At 39.9% G+C, this 15,630-nt stretch overlaps 1 protein-coding gene across 1 annotated transcript in view; it reads right to left on the bottom strand.

Annotated features, from left to right (window-relative positions):
- Positions 1–15,630, bottom strand: part of LOC117459019 (polypeptide N-acetylgalactosaminyltransferase 10-like) — an 82,689-nt gene that overhangs the window by 47,174 nt on the left and 19,885 nt on the right. The window contains exons 2-4 of the mRNA XM_034099849.2: positions 8,751–8,853; positions 7,772–7,910; positions 2,617–2,783 (exon numbers count right to left, since the gene is read on the bottom strand). Of these exons, the coding sequence (XP_033955740.1) occupies positions 2,617–2,783; positions 7,772–7,910; positions 8,751–8,853 (409 nt within the window). The remainder of the gene's footprint in view (positions 1–2,616; positions 2,784–7,771; positions 7,911–8,750; positions 8,854–15,630) is intronic.

The following is a 15,630-nucleotide window of genomic DNA, read 5'->3' as shown; positions in this document are numbered from 1 at the left end:
TTTCTGGAAATTGTTTATTCACCTTTGCAACGAGAAACTGTCATCTTTAAACCGTGTCACTGTCTGGCGCAACTGCAACTTGTGTTGGATGGTTTGGTATTTAGAAGACTTAAAGGTTCCCTGTTATGCTGTTTTTCATCAATATATTATAGATCTCAGATATGTACAAAACATGTCTCTGAAGTGTTTTGCTCGAAATACCAAACAGATCGTGCATTGCAGCATTACCCATAATCCCCTCTGTTTCAGCCCTGTTTCAAAAGTGCTGATTCTCTGTTTGTTACTTTAGATGAAAACAAGGAGCCCCTCCCCACGCCCCTCTGAGATATTTGGTTAAAAAGAACACAGTGGTGCTCTAGGAGGAGATTCAGGTGATAGGGTGGGGTGGGGGGGGGGTTACCTTGGTTGGTGATTGGCTAATGGTTAAACAAGCCAAAAAATCGTTATGACATCATAAAGTGGGCACAATCTGATCAGCTCATTTTCAGACAGGTTTTTATATAAATGGATCAGGACAAAAAGTGAGCGAATCTTTTTTCCTGAAACTTCCAGAATCTCTTGACACAGAGGGGACACATGTTTATGTATAAAAGACATGAACAAGTGGATTTTGCTTAATAGATGACCTTTAATACTTGGATCAAATGTACAAAAACAGAGCAATAATCCTTAATTTAATTGGTAAATAAGTCTGCATTCATGAATACATTAATATGCTGTCCACAGCTGCGTTGTCCTGAATGCAAGCTTGCCCTTCACTTCATTAAACCCCTGCAGGCATGCGAAGCAGCAGCACATATATATTGATAAATCTGCAGCCTCCCATTAGAGGGGTGCCATGCCAGAGTGCAGGCTGTACAGTGTCCTTGATTAAATCACATGATGCTAATGACCCCAGGCTGCTACAAAATAAACCCAGGCACAGTCTGCTATAACTCCTCTTTACAATCTGTATAAATAATAAAGTATCCTTCCCGTTTGTGATGGAGACAAATTTCCAGGGCTCATTATTCCTGTCCACATGCCTCTTTTGTAACTTCTTAAAAGATAAATGTTATTCTCTGTACAAAACATAAAGATGTGAATGCAAAATGTGTCACATTTTGAGATATATTGTTATAATTCACCATTGCCAGTTGAATAATGACTCAAATAGTGAGATTGTTGCAATCATAACAACTGCTTCAACACAGTATTTTATTATTTGATAACTATTATTATACTGATTCATTGTTAACACATGCACCATCTCCCTTTTGCTGAAGATGCATTGTGCAGCTCTGCTGATATGCTTTCTGATTCTTCATCTCTTATCTGTGTCTCTGCGATTGGCTGATCTGTTTTTATTGGCTCTGAATGTCCAATAAAAATATGCCTCATATCCTTTCTTCTTTCCTCTAACTCAACTGTGTATATTACTGTAAGCGCAATATTTAGTATCAAAGGAAATGGAAAAGTGAGCAGGAAATGATGCGTCACACTGTGGCTATGAACCAGGCATAATGATGAATATCTCGTCCCCTCCTACACTCTGACCCGGGCGATAATATTGCACTTGTCCCACAATTTAATATTCAAGGGTTCAAAGTTGTACATTAGCTCCAGAGTTTAAACTGATTTAGCCGCTTGTGTGAGGCCACCAATCAGAAAGGGGATTTATTTTCTAACCTCGCTAACACTGGCAGGGTCACATATTGCCCTCATCATCACCATCTGTTCAGAGGTCACTGCAGTCTTTAGCTCCAAACACACTCCCTCCTGCAGCAGTGAGGAGGCTGGTTAGATTAACAGGAAGACATGATCCATACAAATATAATGTGTTTTTTAAACCTTCCATAAAGACAGGAAGTTAGCAGCAGTGACTATCCGGTTTCGATTCATTAGTAAATACTGCGAATTGCCCTCAGAAAAAATTAAGGGGCAGGCACACATCTACATCTACATCTACATCTACACACACACACACTCAACACAAGAGCTTTCTGGTTTTGTTAATAAATGACCAGCTGGGCCGGTGAGCTACATTCCTGAAACACTGACTCACCACTGTGTGTGTGTGTGTGTGTGTGTGTGTGTGTGTGTGTGTGTGTGTGTGTGTGTGTGTGTGTGTGTGTGTGTGTGTGTGTGTGTGTGTGTGTGTGTGTGTGTGTGTGTGTGTGTGTGTGTGTGTGTGTGTGTGTGTGTGTGTGTGTGTGTGTGTGTGTGTGTGTGTGTGTGTGTGTGTGTGTGTGTGTGCTTAAGCAAGACGTACAAAAGCAGGAGAGTCTTCAGATCATCTGGGCCTCTGCAGAAGCCGGCTAATGCTTTTGTTTTGAAACAGCTCATTACTTGTGCAACAGTCACCAACACTTATAAAGTTAACTAATGACTCAGTGGTTTGGGCGTGTGCGGGTTTGCGTCTGTGTGGGCACAAATAAAGAAGAGAGATAGGGGAAGGCCTAGGCTGAACGCAGCTGTGCTCCTTTCTGCGCGTGTGTGTGTGTGTGTGTGTGTGTGTGTGTGTGTGTGTGTGTGTGTGTGTGTGTGTGTGTGTGTGTGTGTGTGTGTGTGTGTGTGTGTGTGTGTGTGTGTGTGTGTGTGTGTGTGTGTGTGTGTGTGTGTTGAGTGTCACGGTACCTTTGTCGCTGAAGTCATCGACCAGGATGATCTCTGCGATGAGCTGTGGAGGAGAGCGGTTGAGCACGCTGTGAACGGTCCTCAGCAGCGACGACCAGCCTTCGTTATGGAACGGGATGATGATGCTGGTGTTGGGCAGCGTGTCTGCATACAGCTTCTTTATACAGCTACACAAACACACAAAGCCAGAGAAAGAAATTAGAGATGTGGATAGACCAAAGTGTGTCATGCCTGTTTAAATAATAACTTTTTTAGACATGCTAGTGGGTCCAACATGTTGGTCTAGAGTGAAATATTAAAACCTATTGCACGTGTTCCTATAAGATTTAGAACACTTAGCAACACTCCCAAATAATTTAAGGATTTCATTTTCATCTTCACCAACAACTCTTATTTATTAATGTATCCCAGGATAGTTTTTACATGAGACACTAACTTTATATAGTTATGAGAAAACTATTTAACTTTCATGTTTTACTGCACTGTACTTCTGATTATCATCAAGCCTTAGCTATGATGCTAACATAAAATGATAGGTATGTCCTCTTGTTTAGAACTTAAAGTCTATCATATTTGCAAAAATTGTAATTTGTCTTTAGCTCCGGATTTTAGGACATCATTCACCATACACAAAAACTGATAACATATTAAAATTATTTTCTTTTTTTGTATGTACACAGTTTAAACAGTGTTGCTTTTGGATCAAATCCATTCATGATATTTCAGTTCAGCAGTGCACACAACAGTGTTTATACACATGAATATTGACTATCAATGAATAGCTAATAAACAAAAGCTGGTTATGCTCAGACTTAATGTAAGTAAGTGTTTGGCCATATAGATTCATGGAGATATTCAGTTTGTTGAATTTAGATGTTCAAATGCTAATCGAGAGCAGGGTGGGAAATCTTGTGGAACCAGGAACACTGGCCTTTTTCTTCCGTGCTCTCAGCACAACCTGATCAACCCTTTAATAAGACGTAATGAAGCGTTCCACCTGCTGGCTTGACCTTCCCTCCCATTCTGTTGTCTTTCTCTCTCTCCGAGTAGTTGAGTAAGAATCTGTAGAGACAGTAATTATCTCTGAGTCTCTCAGGCCTGTCTGGCTGCCTCAAACTCCACCTCTGTCTTTCTTCCTCTTTATCCTTCTTCCTTCTGTCTGTCTCTCTATCACACCCTTCAGACAGTGAGTGAGAGTGAAATGAATGAATGAATGCTGCTGGGAGGTACTGGCCTACTGAGCACTGTTGTGGCACCATGTTGTCAGACAGACGTCACTCTGCTGTCACTTCGACCAAACAAAGAGACACACCTGATCCCCCCCCCCCCCCCCCACCACCCTGTGCTCTGCCCAAAGTCTTTGTATTTCCTGTGTAAAGCGTAAAGGACCTCTGAGGTTCAGAGCATCCCAGACATGCAATGTATGTGCTCTTGTTTAGAGGGATTTCAGGCTTCGACACAACAGTCCTCCTCCGCCTGTCAGGTCAGACATTGACGCTGTTTCATTGGTCCGTGCATGATTGAGCCAAGAGCTTGCTTTTAATTAAAGATGTTGCCAAAAAATAAGCCGCAAATGATCCCATAAACCCAAGAGTGTGCTTATTAAGCCCCATCATTAGAGATGATAACCATGTAAGGGATAATGTGCAGCAACGCGGTCATTATGGGGAAAAGAACACCGACAGGCTGATCAGGAGCCCGATGCGAAGCGGAGGGATCTAGGGGGACCTTCATGCCGATCTAGATCCCTCCGCTTCGCGTCGGACTCCTGATCAGCCTGTCGGTGTTCTTTTCCCCATAATGACCGCGTCGCTGCACAGTATCCCATATAATCGACCAGACTTCTTTCTGAAGATGTGAGCGTCCTTAACAACGGTCAATAAGTCCTTGACAGCGGTCTGTCTGTTCGGTATTAACAACGTGTCACGTGTTCTGAATTGACCAATCAGAATCGAGTATTCAACTAAGCCATGTAATAAGGTTGCGTAACACACTTTCAACAGAGTTACACAACGACACAATCACAAAGCATAGATTATGATGTATCTATTCAAGGCTTACAATTGTTGCACTGACAGCTGTTTCTTTTAAAGGATTCAAATGTGGATCGTTTCAAGTCATTAATAATTGGTACTCGCAATGTTGTGTTTCATTTAATTACATTCAAACTGCTTTGTTGTTGCAACCCCAAACAAAACACCACCAAATAACAGTGTTAGTGATCAGAATCAAACGTAAATGGATCTATATTTCCTTGAAAATGTATATATACTGTAGCTCAAACTGTAAAATTACCATTATCATAAACAGCCTAGGGTAATTTCAATCGTTATGACCTGGTATTTCTCATGCCTGGGCTCTTCTGGATCCTCTGTTAACATTAGTGCTCTGTGGGCTTAGAGGAAGGGAATGATAAATGTACAAATAACGCTGCTGTCCAGAAGGCTTGGAAATCATAAAGTCTCACATGTTATGCCACAGCTGCATTGCTCCATCGCCAAAAGCTCTGCTCCCTTTACAGCTTTGAACATGAACAAATGTTTTAAATAATTTGAAAAAATTGGGTGCAGTTTGTTTTGCAGCGTTGATAAAGGGTGTTAGGATGACTTTAGGATGGAAAACGTTTCATAAGTGTTGTCTTACACTGTGACTGCAGGAGCGAAAGAAGCTTCTGGATTCCTGTCACGTATCAGGTCAGCAGGGTCTGATTCTGTTTAGCAGTTGATATTTATAGTTTCGCTGTTGTGTTTATTTCCAGTATGTTCTACTTTAATGAGTCAGAGAAGAGCTGAGAGAAACGCAGCAGGCTGTACAGTATTAACAGGTTCATATGGCTCATCATGTCTCTAAAGACTGTTATTCAACACACTTTATTCTGGTAAATGTTGAACTTAATGAATGCCTCATCCATGCCCCAAGACAACAAATAAATTAGCAGCCTTTAGGCCTCTTCGGTGTTGAAATGCTGAAGTTTAGCAACTTATGTTTGTTCTTTCTGTTATGTTTTGATTACAAATTATTATTGTTTAGTGGGTTTTATCTTCCATCTTCCATTATGTGTTCCATTTCATCTAATTGTATTAAATGTATGTGTACTATATCATTTATTTCCTGTGTTTATGTTCATTGTATGTCTATTTCCTTCCTCCAAAGCTGGACTTGTTGTATGAAAGAGGCTTTATAAATAAAGTGCATACTTATGGTTCTATAGTGCTAGACAAGTGGATCACCAAAATGATCAACACTTCTCTTCTTGGAATATCGAGAAATACTGGTAAGATTTAAAATGTCCATGGACAGAGGCCAACAAATACATACAATAAACAAAACAATACACTTTCCAATTTCCGATCTTCTCCTAGCTCCTCTTCTTCCTCAGGAAATCACACTCCAAATATAACCCCAGCCCTGCTGCAGTCAGAATAAAAGCTTCCGAAGAGCAACAGAGCAGAAGTCTATCTGTTATTCACACCTTGCAGCAGACGGGGACATCAATGACGCTGTTAATTGCTGTCAGGAGCATGGCTTATACAAGCATACAGTAGGTGTTGTGTTGTGTGTTATCAGCTGCTGCCAGTGTAAAGCTATACATGTCTCCTGTGAATACACTGGACAATTGTTCCTATTATTGCCTGTTGTAATGAGTTGGGACAGATCCAAAAGGAAAGTTAACGGTGCTATAAGAAGGCTTTGGTGTTCAGGCAGAAGTGACCTAATGGGCACCTTCATCACATCCCAGCAGAAGGTTGGGGGGGGGGGGTCCACAGCATTTACTGATAGCAAAACATGTGTAAACACACATGTTTTGCTATCAGTAAATGCTGTAGTTATTCATTCAGTATTTATTTCACATTTGTAATATTTTGTGATTTAATGCCTGGATGGCAAGTCACATTTGTATCTATCTTAAGGTTATAAAGTATTGACTATGGACTTGAGCAGGTTAAAATCCTTTCAAGACAATTCTCAAACCAAAACAAGTAATTTCGCCTTACATTTTGCCTTGTAACACTGTAACATAATAAATACATGCACTCAGGCAGTCAGATCCACATTTCTCTCCTACAATCCAAATTTCGAGATCCACATCATCAGGAAGCTCAGGATTGTATCAGCTAATTGCTGTCTTTCTTTCTTCTTCCCTCGAAAACAGACATCACAGTCATGCTCTAAATCTGGCCTCTCGTCTAATAGTCAACCTTATTTTTTGAGAACAACAGCCATCTGTCAGGAAGGACCGGGAGTCAGCAGGTTTTCAATCCAACCAAAGGCTCCACCAGGTGATTCATTTTTCCTTTCCGGTTGATGGAGTGCCAATCTGTGAAATAACCTGCTGCAGTGGTTGGCTGGAATGAAAAGCTGCACACGCTCAGCCCTCTGCGGCCCGTTCCTGCCCCCATTCAGATGAAACTGCTCATACAAACACAGGAGATTTATTTCTTCTTCAAAAAACGGCAGTTTAGCCCGAGGTTACTTGGCGCTTCACGGGGACATTCTTAAAGGAAGTGCTTTTCATCTGGTCACCATTGCACAGTCTATACAAATGACTGATGTGGCACTTTGAAATGGCATCACAACATCAACATGGCTCATATGGAACAGCCCTTTATTTTGTAATTTATTGAGTCAAAAATAAAAATCACCTTTAGTCATAGAAAATTCAAAATCAAGTAAAGAAAAAACGAGTTCTAGCAATAGATAGAGTTCATTAATCACTGTTGTTGCATTATGGCATTTGATTGATACTGCCAGCTGGAATACACTTACGTTTTTTTTTAATACATAATAATAAATTAGTCAAATGAATAATATATGTTGCCAACACCATTGAAGTCACTTAATTTATGAAATAACTTTATATGTTGACTTTATTTTAAAATCAGACCAGTCTAGTAAAAGTGGTGCTGAAATTATGAGAATAAAAAAATGTATGAACCTTTTTTTGAAGTGTCAAAGCTTTTTTTGAAGTGTAGGAGCAATTTGGGGTGAAGTGTCTTGCCCAGGGACACAACGACATGCTGACTGCAGAGGGGTTTGAACCTGTGCTCCCATGATCGTAACACCAACGCACTATCCCACTGCGCCACATGCCTCCCATATTCCTTATTCCTCTCTAGACAAACGCACACTGACACTCGTCTCATACAGGACTCACTTTGGATTGCGGATGTCAGGGACGGAGCGGTTGAGGGAGATCCGGTCGCTGACATAAATGTTGAAGCCGTTCTCCCTGTAGGCCTGGTCGACCCTGTCAGCGTCCGTGAGAGGGAACGCTCTCCCCTGTTCACCATTACCTGATCAAACAGATTACAGAACACCTCCATTTATTAAATACACCACACTGAAGTACGGTCATATTGTATCAAAGGTCTGCATACCTTTCTAAATGTTATCAACCTTTATGAGCTCATAGGCAAAAAGGCGTAAAAAACGTAGGTAACCTACTTTCGTTTGGATAAGATAATGCAATATTCAAACATCAAAAATAATGTCTGGCACAGTGTTGAAAGTCGTTTTCTAGTGTTTAAAGTATTGCGCCTCAAGGTTTGGAGTTTTATCAAACAAAAACCCTGATCTCAACAGAGATCAGACCAAAATAAAAATTATTCTCAGGCCTATTTTTACATGGGGGAAACACATATTTGATTTAAAAAGAATCAGTAAATATCCAGTAAAAATTAAAAATACCTTTATCATTAAAATAAATACATGTTTTATTAAGCAGAAAATATACATTTCCTCCTAAAACAAGTGTGGAAGATAACCTTAGGCCTTTAACAACTCATTTCAGGAAGGAAGAACCCATTCCAACTAGTTTACACTTTTCGTATAGAGGTTGATTTCCCTGAACAGCATATAAAACTGAGTTGGTGATGATTGTAGCAGATATCAACTATATTTATGACAGCAGAAATGCATTCAAAGCAGATTCACACCACTGCTGCAGAGCTGGAGGGCAATAAGACTGGAATTGCATAGTGTGTTTGAGAAGAACAGTTAATCTAGATATAAGCGTATGAATGTGTGGACCTTTCTTCAAAATATGGAATTTTTTCCTAACAGTGTCATGCGTTCCTCTTCTATCTATGAGGGATCATCTTTGGGGAGCGACTAGGAGGAGGTTCGGGACTTACCAGATCGAGATAAATCTATTTTGATTGCTTCATAGTTATGCCAGTCTATCCTCTGCACGCCATCACGTATCACATGAGCATCCTTCCCCACCCGATTAACCGCCTGTGGAAACACACAAGCAAGGAGAAAGCCAGTCATTATTGCTGTCAAACACACGGATATACTGTACTTGTTGGAGCAGACAGTCCATCACATTCACCAACTTTAAGATGATCATTGTGGTTGTAATGGATCCATTTAAAAAAGTTAGTGCTTTTAAGGACCCTTTGGCATCTGATATTTGAAAGTCAACTGCATAGAAATGCAAATTCCAGAGGAAATAAAACCCCAGGCAAAACAATGAGACGACATGAAAAGGTCCATCAAACTTTGGCCATATCTCAAAACTCTCAAATGTCAAAGTGTCTATAAATGCACCAGAAGGGAGGGTTTTTGAAACTGTTCCACTAACTCGTAAAATGTGCTTGATACATTTCCTCGAGCAAGCTTCCAAGTCTCTGTTTCACATTAACTTTTCCATTACCAAGATTTATTTGGGTATTTATAGCTACAAAACTGAACAGCTAGAAATTAGCTTAGTAATGCTAAATCAACGAGGGAAGAGCCAGATGAATTGGATTTCTCCTACAGCCTAAGCAGTGGCGGCGCCAGAGTATTTTTGTTGGGTAATCTATGGTAGGGCTAACCCATACAGTGGTGGGGCTCAAGTCAGTATTTGCAATGTAATTACATACACGGTATATCGCCCCCCTTAACAGTGAAACGCCACACGTGAGGTTTAGATTATTTCCCTGTCTCAATCAAAATGGAACTGTATGAAATAAAACGGCACATTTGTCTTGTAGTAAATAAAAAGGGATCACTGTGAACGTGACGTATGATAGTACACGTTGAAGATCCAATGGGGATACTGAATGGCGGTTCCGACTGATCTCATCAGTAATGCATGTCGCAGACCCAACGTTTCGTTGCTCCGATTGGCTGTAGGTCTATTCAAATTGCATTCTGAGGCTCGAAAATTCAGAGAATTTCCACACCTTTAGTGTATAAAACTCCCCCACTACTTAGACTATTCCTTGCACCCCTCTTCTAGCATAAGGCCGAATGGTCTCAACCATATTGCATCAGTAATGTGCACTTACAGCAGGATCAGTTTGTGTGTTGTGGACACGACCCGTATATATTCGCAAGCTGTGTTCTCAAAATGTAGCATTTTGCTTATTATTTTATTTAATTTGCTTACTTTAACATAATTGTTCATGGTGGGGCTAAGGTGGGGCTAAGCCATTTCTTGGTATGGCTGTAGCCTACCCCAGCCATACCCTGGCGCCGCCACTGAGCCTAAGGCTTTTGGCTACTGTCAATAAACCTTCAACTTGTACAACACACTGAGAAATGGTCAAAAGTGATGTCAATTATTCAAAATGTGTTCTTAATGCGCTCACATTTGCTAAACCACAGGTGTGCATCTTTAGGAACACTCGCAGAGTTATACAACAGTGCAGCACACACAATAAGGTTTTCTTCCTGGCCCCCTGTCAGAATCAGTGTCAGCGAAGAGATTTCTCCAGAACATCAAACTCTCACTTCCAACAGCGCTGTGCTGAGAGTTTATCCACAGAAAGTGTGCACTTCTATTTCATGCTTGAATATCCTGCGAGGAGAAAATCAATGTGATGACGCAGAACCCCGCGGAGGCCTTATATACACAACCACACACATACAGAGACGCTGCAGCTCCGCATACAGAGACAGAGGATGCTTCTTCTTCCATTTAGTCATTCTACACACCGAGTGACTTTCAGTGACTCTGCATTGTGAGTTACAGGATCACAGCACTGGAGCAATAATGAGCTCGCTGGGAGAAGGAAATTAGCGAAACACTATACAAATGACACCACTGACTGTGTGAAATACAGTGAATTATTAATTAGACTGCGGGTTTAGAAGAATATGACACCAAATAAAAAACTGTATACACACACATTTGGTTGAGGACTTTTGGTATGTGTGTTATGGTGTTGTTATTCAATATTTCCGATTACCAATTTTTTACTTTTGGCGGCAACTGGAAGTTTGTTGACATCCATCAATCTATTTTACTATACATTCACATTGTCATTTTAATCATTTGGATTGTCTGTGTTCTAAATGGATTGTCTTTTTAAATCTATACACTGTCATCTTGTGCATGTCTGTCTATCATTGGATAGGGACCCGTCCACTGTTGCTCTCCCCAAAGTTTCTACAATGTTTTCCCTTTTAGATTCTCTTTGGGAATATTTCCTTATACGCTAAGGAGGTCTCTGCCGCAAGGACAGAGGGCGCCGTATGATGCACACCTGAAAAAATTGTCTTATTGCTGATATTGGGCTATTTAGGTCAAATGTGATTGATTGGTTGGTTCCTGACAGAGACGAGTTGGAAAGTGGGGACATTTTGGCCCGTTCTCACAACAGATCAAGAGTTCATGTTTTGTTAAGGGTCAGGTTAAGTTAAGGTAAAGGTCAGGTAAAGGGATTCAGTAATAAGCAACATGTTGATGCGACACATATCTTTTCAAACTGCAAAGTTGTGGGGACTCGTGTGCATAATCAGACTGCATTGGCTTAAATATTTGAATTGTAACACTTAAAATACACACAAAAATGCAAATTGACATCAATCCACCTTAGAATATATAACTGGCCAGCTGCCACCTGATACAGGGGGAAGCGTGGACACCTGTTTCCACCTGTAATGTATTGACTTATTATTCCATCTCCTTGCTGCTCTCACATAGATGCTGTATAAGAGAATAATTAATTCAGCTCTCTCCTCTTTCCCCCTTCTCCTCACCTCTCTCCCCCACCCTCCCTTCACCACTTCTATTCTCCTCTTTCTGTCACAGGCAGACGCCCTCAGTGTGTCATACAAGGACCTGACAAGCAGCAAGAGTCCATCTGTGCAAATGTATACTAAGAAGAAGCAAGATTGTGCCGCCCCATTTCCTCCTGATTAAAATTTCAGCACATGTCGCCATGGGGCCTCTGGGGCTTTTCTTCGTTCTCGCCAAGACCTTGAAAAACAAGACAAGGAGAGGAAAACTTTTCTGCTAATGTGTGCACATGTTTAGTTTTGTGGAAGCAGAACGGGGGCGGGAACTGAACCTAACAAAAGTAATTGAGACTGACAGTCGAAGAGGATGAGAATGAAAAAGACAGAATAATCTGCAGGAACAGATGGGGGATGAGATCGTTTCATGTGTTAAACAAGTGGGGTAAGACAAGTAAAAGGATTCTGCGAAGATTTAAATTCTCAACACAGTCTCCTCTAATGGCCACTTGACTTTTCACAAATTGTTGATGTACTCTGGCTGAGAGACTGTCCTAAATGCTCATTATAAACTCAACTAACCAGCAAGTGCAATTGTTTAGTTATTCATTTAGATGACGCTGTTGGGATTGTTATTAGTTTGGCAAGTATTTGGACAAATGACTAAATAAGTAGACACAGTGATGCCTTTTTGATAGCACTAGATAAGATGTCCGGGGATCACCAGAGCTATTACAATTCAAATTGAGGGGGAAATTAATATCCCAAATTGGATGTTTGACAGAAATCCATTTAATCATTGACTAGATTTTAAAAGCGGTTGACTTTATAACCCAACAGAAGAACATAGCTATTCCGTTTATGGCTCACATGAATACTGTACACCCAAGGCTCATACTTTTTCTGAACAGGACTATCATGCCTAACATTTAATGAACATTTAAACTTTATCGTGAGCACGAGAAAACGTTGTTCCCCTTAGGGGCTCCGTAAAAAGCAGAGCAGAAGGAGCTCCATGATTCTCAGGGATTTAACACTGCTTAATCTTACTATTCTTCATTAAATGTAAATGATAGAAAATATAATGCATCAAGTTCCATTTGAGCAAAAACACAATATCCCTGCATGACCCTTTACATACTCACCCCACAAATTAAGCTAGCTCAGTGTTTGCATCATAATGAGCAGACAGATGCAATGTGATATGGTTTAGAGATTAGAACAGTTTCAATGTTATAATTCACTGTATAAATGAATGATACAGAAACTCAAAACTACGAAACAGTCTTATTTATGATGAGGATACAATTATTGTTCTTATTTAGATTGGGGAGAAATATGTTTTTTTTCTTATAAGAAGTGTTGAATGTGAATGAAAACAAATTGTTTACTGTGAAAACTTCAAATGGAATGTCAGAGTGCAATGTGATATTTTTGATACGAGGAATTATTTTACAGTATGAACCCAGTTCCATCACAGCCAGCTCATAAGAATGCAAATTCATAGCCAAGTCACACGCGCCCGCCCCGATGAGGCATTGAAACAGAGCTGAAAATAAGGCAGGACCAAAGAAAGTAATCCGTTTCCCTGCCGTACTACACAGCAGAATATTGCATTCCTCCAGTCTGCTAATCACCATCATCAGAAAGCCAAGGCTCCATGCAGCCACAAACTCATTTCACTCTGGGCACTTTTCCGCTCTATTAATATTTGAGACAGCACAAACACACTGATAGGACATTGGAGGAACAACCCCACAAAGCACACAGGCTGTGCCTTTTCCATCCAGCACGCTCTCATTAACCAACAGGCCCCAAGACGTCTTATAAATGACACAGGAAACATAAAACTATTTTTAAAGCATAACAATTATTTTAAGCTGAAAGTAAGCATGGGAGGAGAACTGAAAGGACAGGGATGTAAATCTTGTAACCTGGCAGTGAGAAGCCTCATTACATTTAATATAGCCTTTTAGTGCTCTGTTTAACTGATGACAAAAGGCCATGTGTCAGTCAGTGTTTGCACACAGATTCACAATAGACAGACTGAGAGAGTCAGTTAACAAATGTGTGGGTGTGTTTGCATAAGACATGGAGACAGACGCATGCAAGTTGCCTAATCTTCCTAAAATGGGTTGTGTGTCTAATATCAAGATAGGTCTTCTTCAAAGGACACATCCTTATCTCCAAATCAGATAAACGCTTCACTGCAAGTTTTAATCGTATATACTGTAGTTTGTGGAACATTCTGTTCAGGAATGAAAAGCTTGAATAGTTTTTCGAATCAGCCACACTTGAAGGCGGGTTGAAAAGCCGGCTATTAAAAATAGGTGGCATTGTTTAAATATAATGGATAAACTTGAACATTTTAGACTATGCAATATCCATAAGTGCTAATCCCAACAATGTACTATATTAATAGGTTACAATATGCATGTTTGTGTTTTATTTATAAGTATGTATGGTTATTTTTATTAATGATTGTTTTAACAGTGTTGTATGTTAGGATTGCTATTTCATGTGGTTATACCTCGTGCAATGACCATTTTTTTTAACAAAAATCTAGAATTATATTCTAGTGCAGGGGTATTCAACTAAAATTCAACGAGGTCCAGTTAGAGACAATCTCCCCATGCAAAGTTCCGGAACATCAAAATGTCTAAGTTGCTTTATGAATTAGTGTGATATATATCAAATAAAGAAAGTACAATTCAAAAACAACTATTTATTGTCAATTAGGATTGAACTATACAGATATACAGTAAATACTGTGGATATGTGTAATGTTCCTCTCGGGCTGCATTTAAAATGAAATAGAGAAAATAAATAAAATAGCTTTTGAAAATATGTGCATCTTAAAAGTGCTTAATTTTAGATAAATAAAATAAAGTGTAGCAGCAGCTTGAGTTTTTCTTTTTCTTTGTTAACCCTTTCACATCATGACTTAACAGTTTCAGACGATTATAGAACAATATCAGTCTTTAAACATCATAACAATTGAACCGTTTTAAAGTTTCTCTTTCTTTCCCTCTTATATTGCAGTCCCTCACTCACTTTGTTTAAATTCAGTGCGAGAATTGAGCTCGAGCTTGTCCTGCCAGGAGTTTGTAAATCTGGGCTGAAATGGTGTCAGGGCCATTCTCATACACATGCAGGTGCTCATTGGTTACAGTGATGCAAACACAGGTATGGTGAAAAAAACTATTCGAAGCAGAACAAAAACAGCGTAATATACCATCTGACAAAGGCCTGTGCTATAATGCTTCAATTAACTGGCTATTCTTTATAATATACTCAGATCAATAGGAGACAGAGATGTTAGGTTATAAATCAAGGGTTTTTATTATTATTTACAGCAGGGGAGAGGAACCTTTTTCCTTTCAATTTTTACAACATCCTCCGAGGGTCGTACAAATGATTGAACTCAACCTCTGCTTAAAAAAACTAAAATCACAGCCCATTCATTTGGCCTTTCTTTCATGCTGTGCAAAGAAAAAGCAACCTCTTAATCCAGATATCTCACCATGACTCACGTATGCATGCATGTGCACGGTGTGGCATGACCACCAAAACAAATATATGGACACAAGATGTGTGCAAATGTATTTAGTATCCTATCCATGTGAACATGATTTAAGTGGGGGACGGGGACGTAACCTCCTCTAGGGGGGTCCGGGGGCATGCTCCCCCGGGAAGATTTGTTTTTTAAATATTGAAGTTAAAAGCATCAATCTGGTGCACTTTGAGAGCAACATGAGGAGATCTATGGATACATCTTTCAACGCCCAAACACAACTGTAAGCAGATTCTCTTTTAATTTATGGATATTTGACAAATCACTCCCCTTTTAAACTCTATTCTTGTTATTTTTTTAACAACTTTGTTGTTATTGTCATATAGTATTTTATACCTGTTTTTCATTTAGTCTCTGTCTCATTAATAACTAATGATCATATCAAGGTGTGCCTTAACCTCACTGAGCTGAGGTTATTTGAGCCTCTCAGGAGAGAGCTCTCTTCCACCTGGTTGTAGAAAAGCTCTTTAAATCCGTTAGCATAGCTAGCT

This window comes from Pseudochaenichthys georgianus, chromosome 14, assembly GCF_902827115.2.
Source record: "Pseudochaenichthys georgianus chromosome 14, fPseGeo1.2, whole genome shotgun sequence".
In the NCBI taxonomy this organism is placed as follows: Eukaryota; Metazoa; Chordata; class Actinopteri; order Perciformes; family Channichthyidae; genus Pseudochaenichthys; species Pseudochaenichthys georgianus.
The sequence above is the reverse complement of the archived record's forward strand: the minus strand, read 5'-3'. Positions and strand labels throughout refer to the sequence as shown.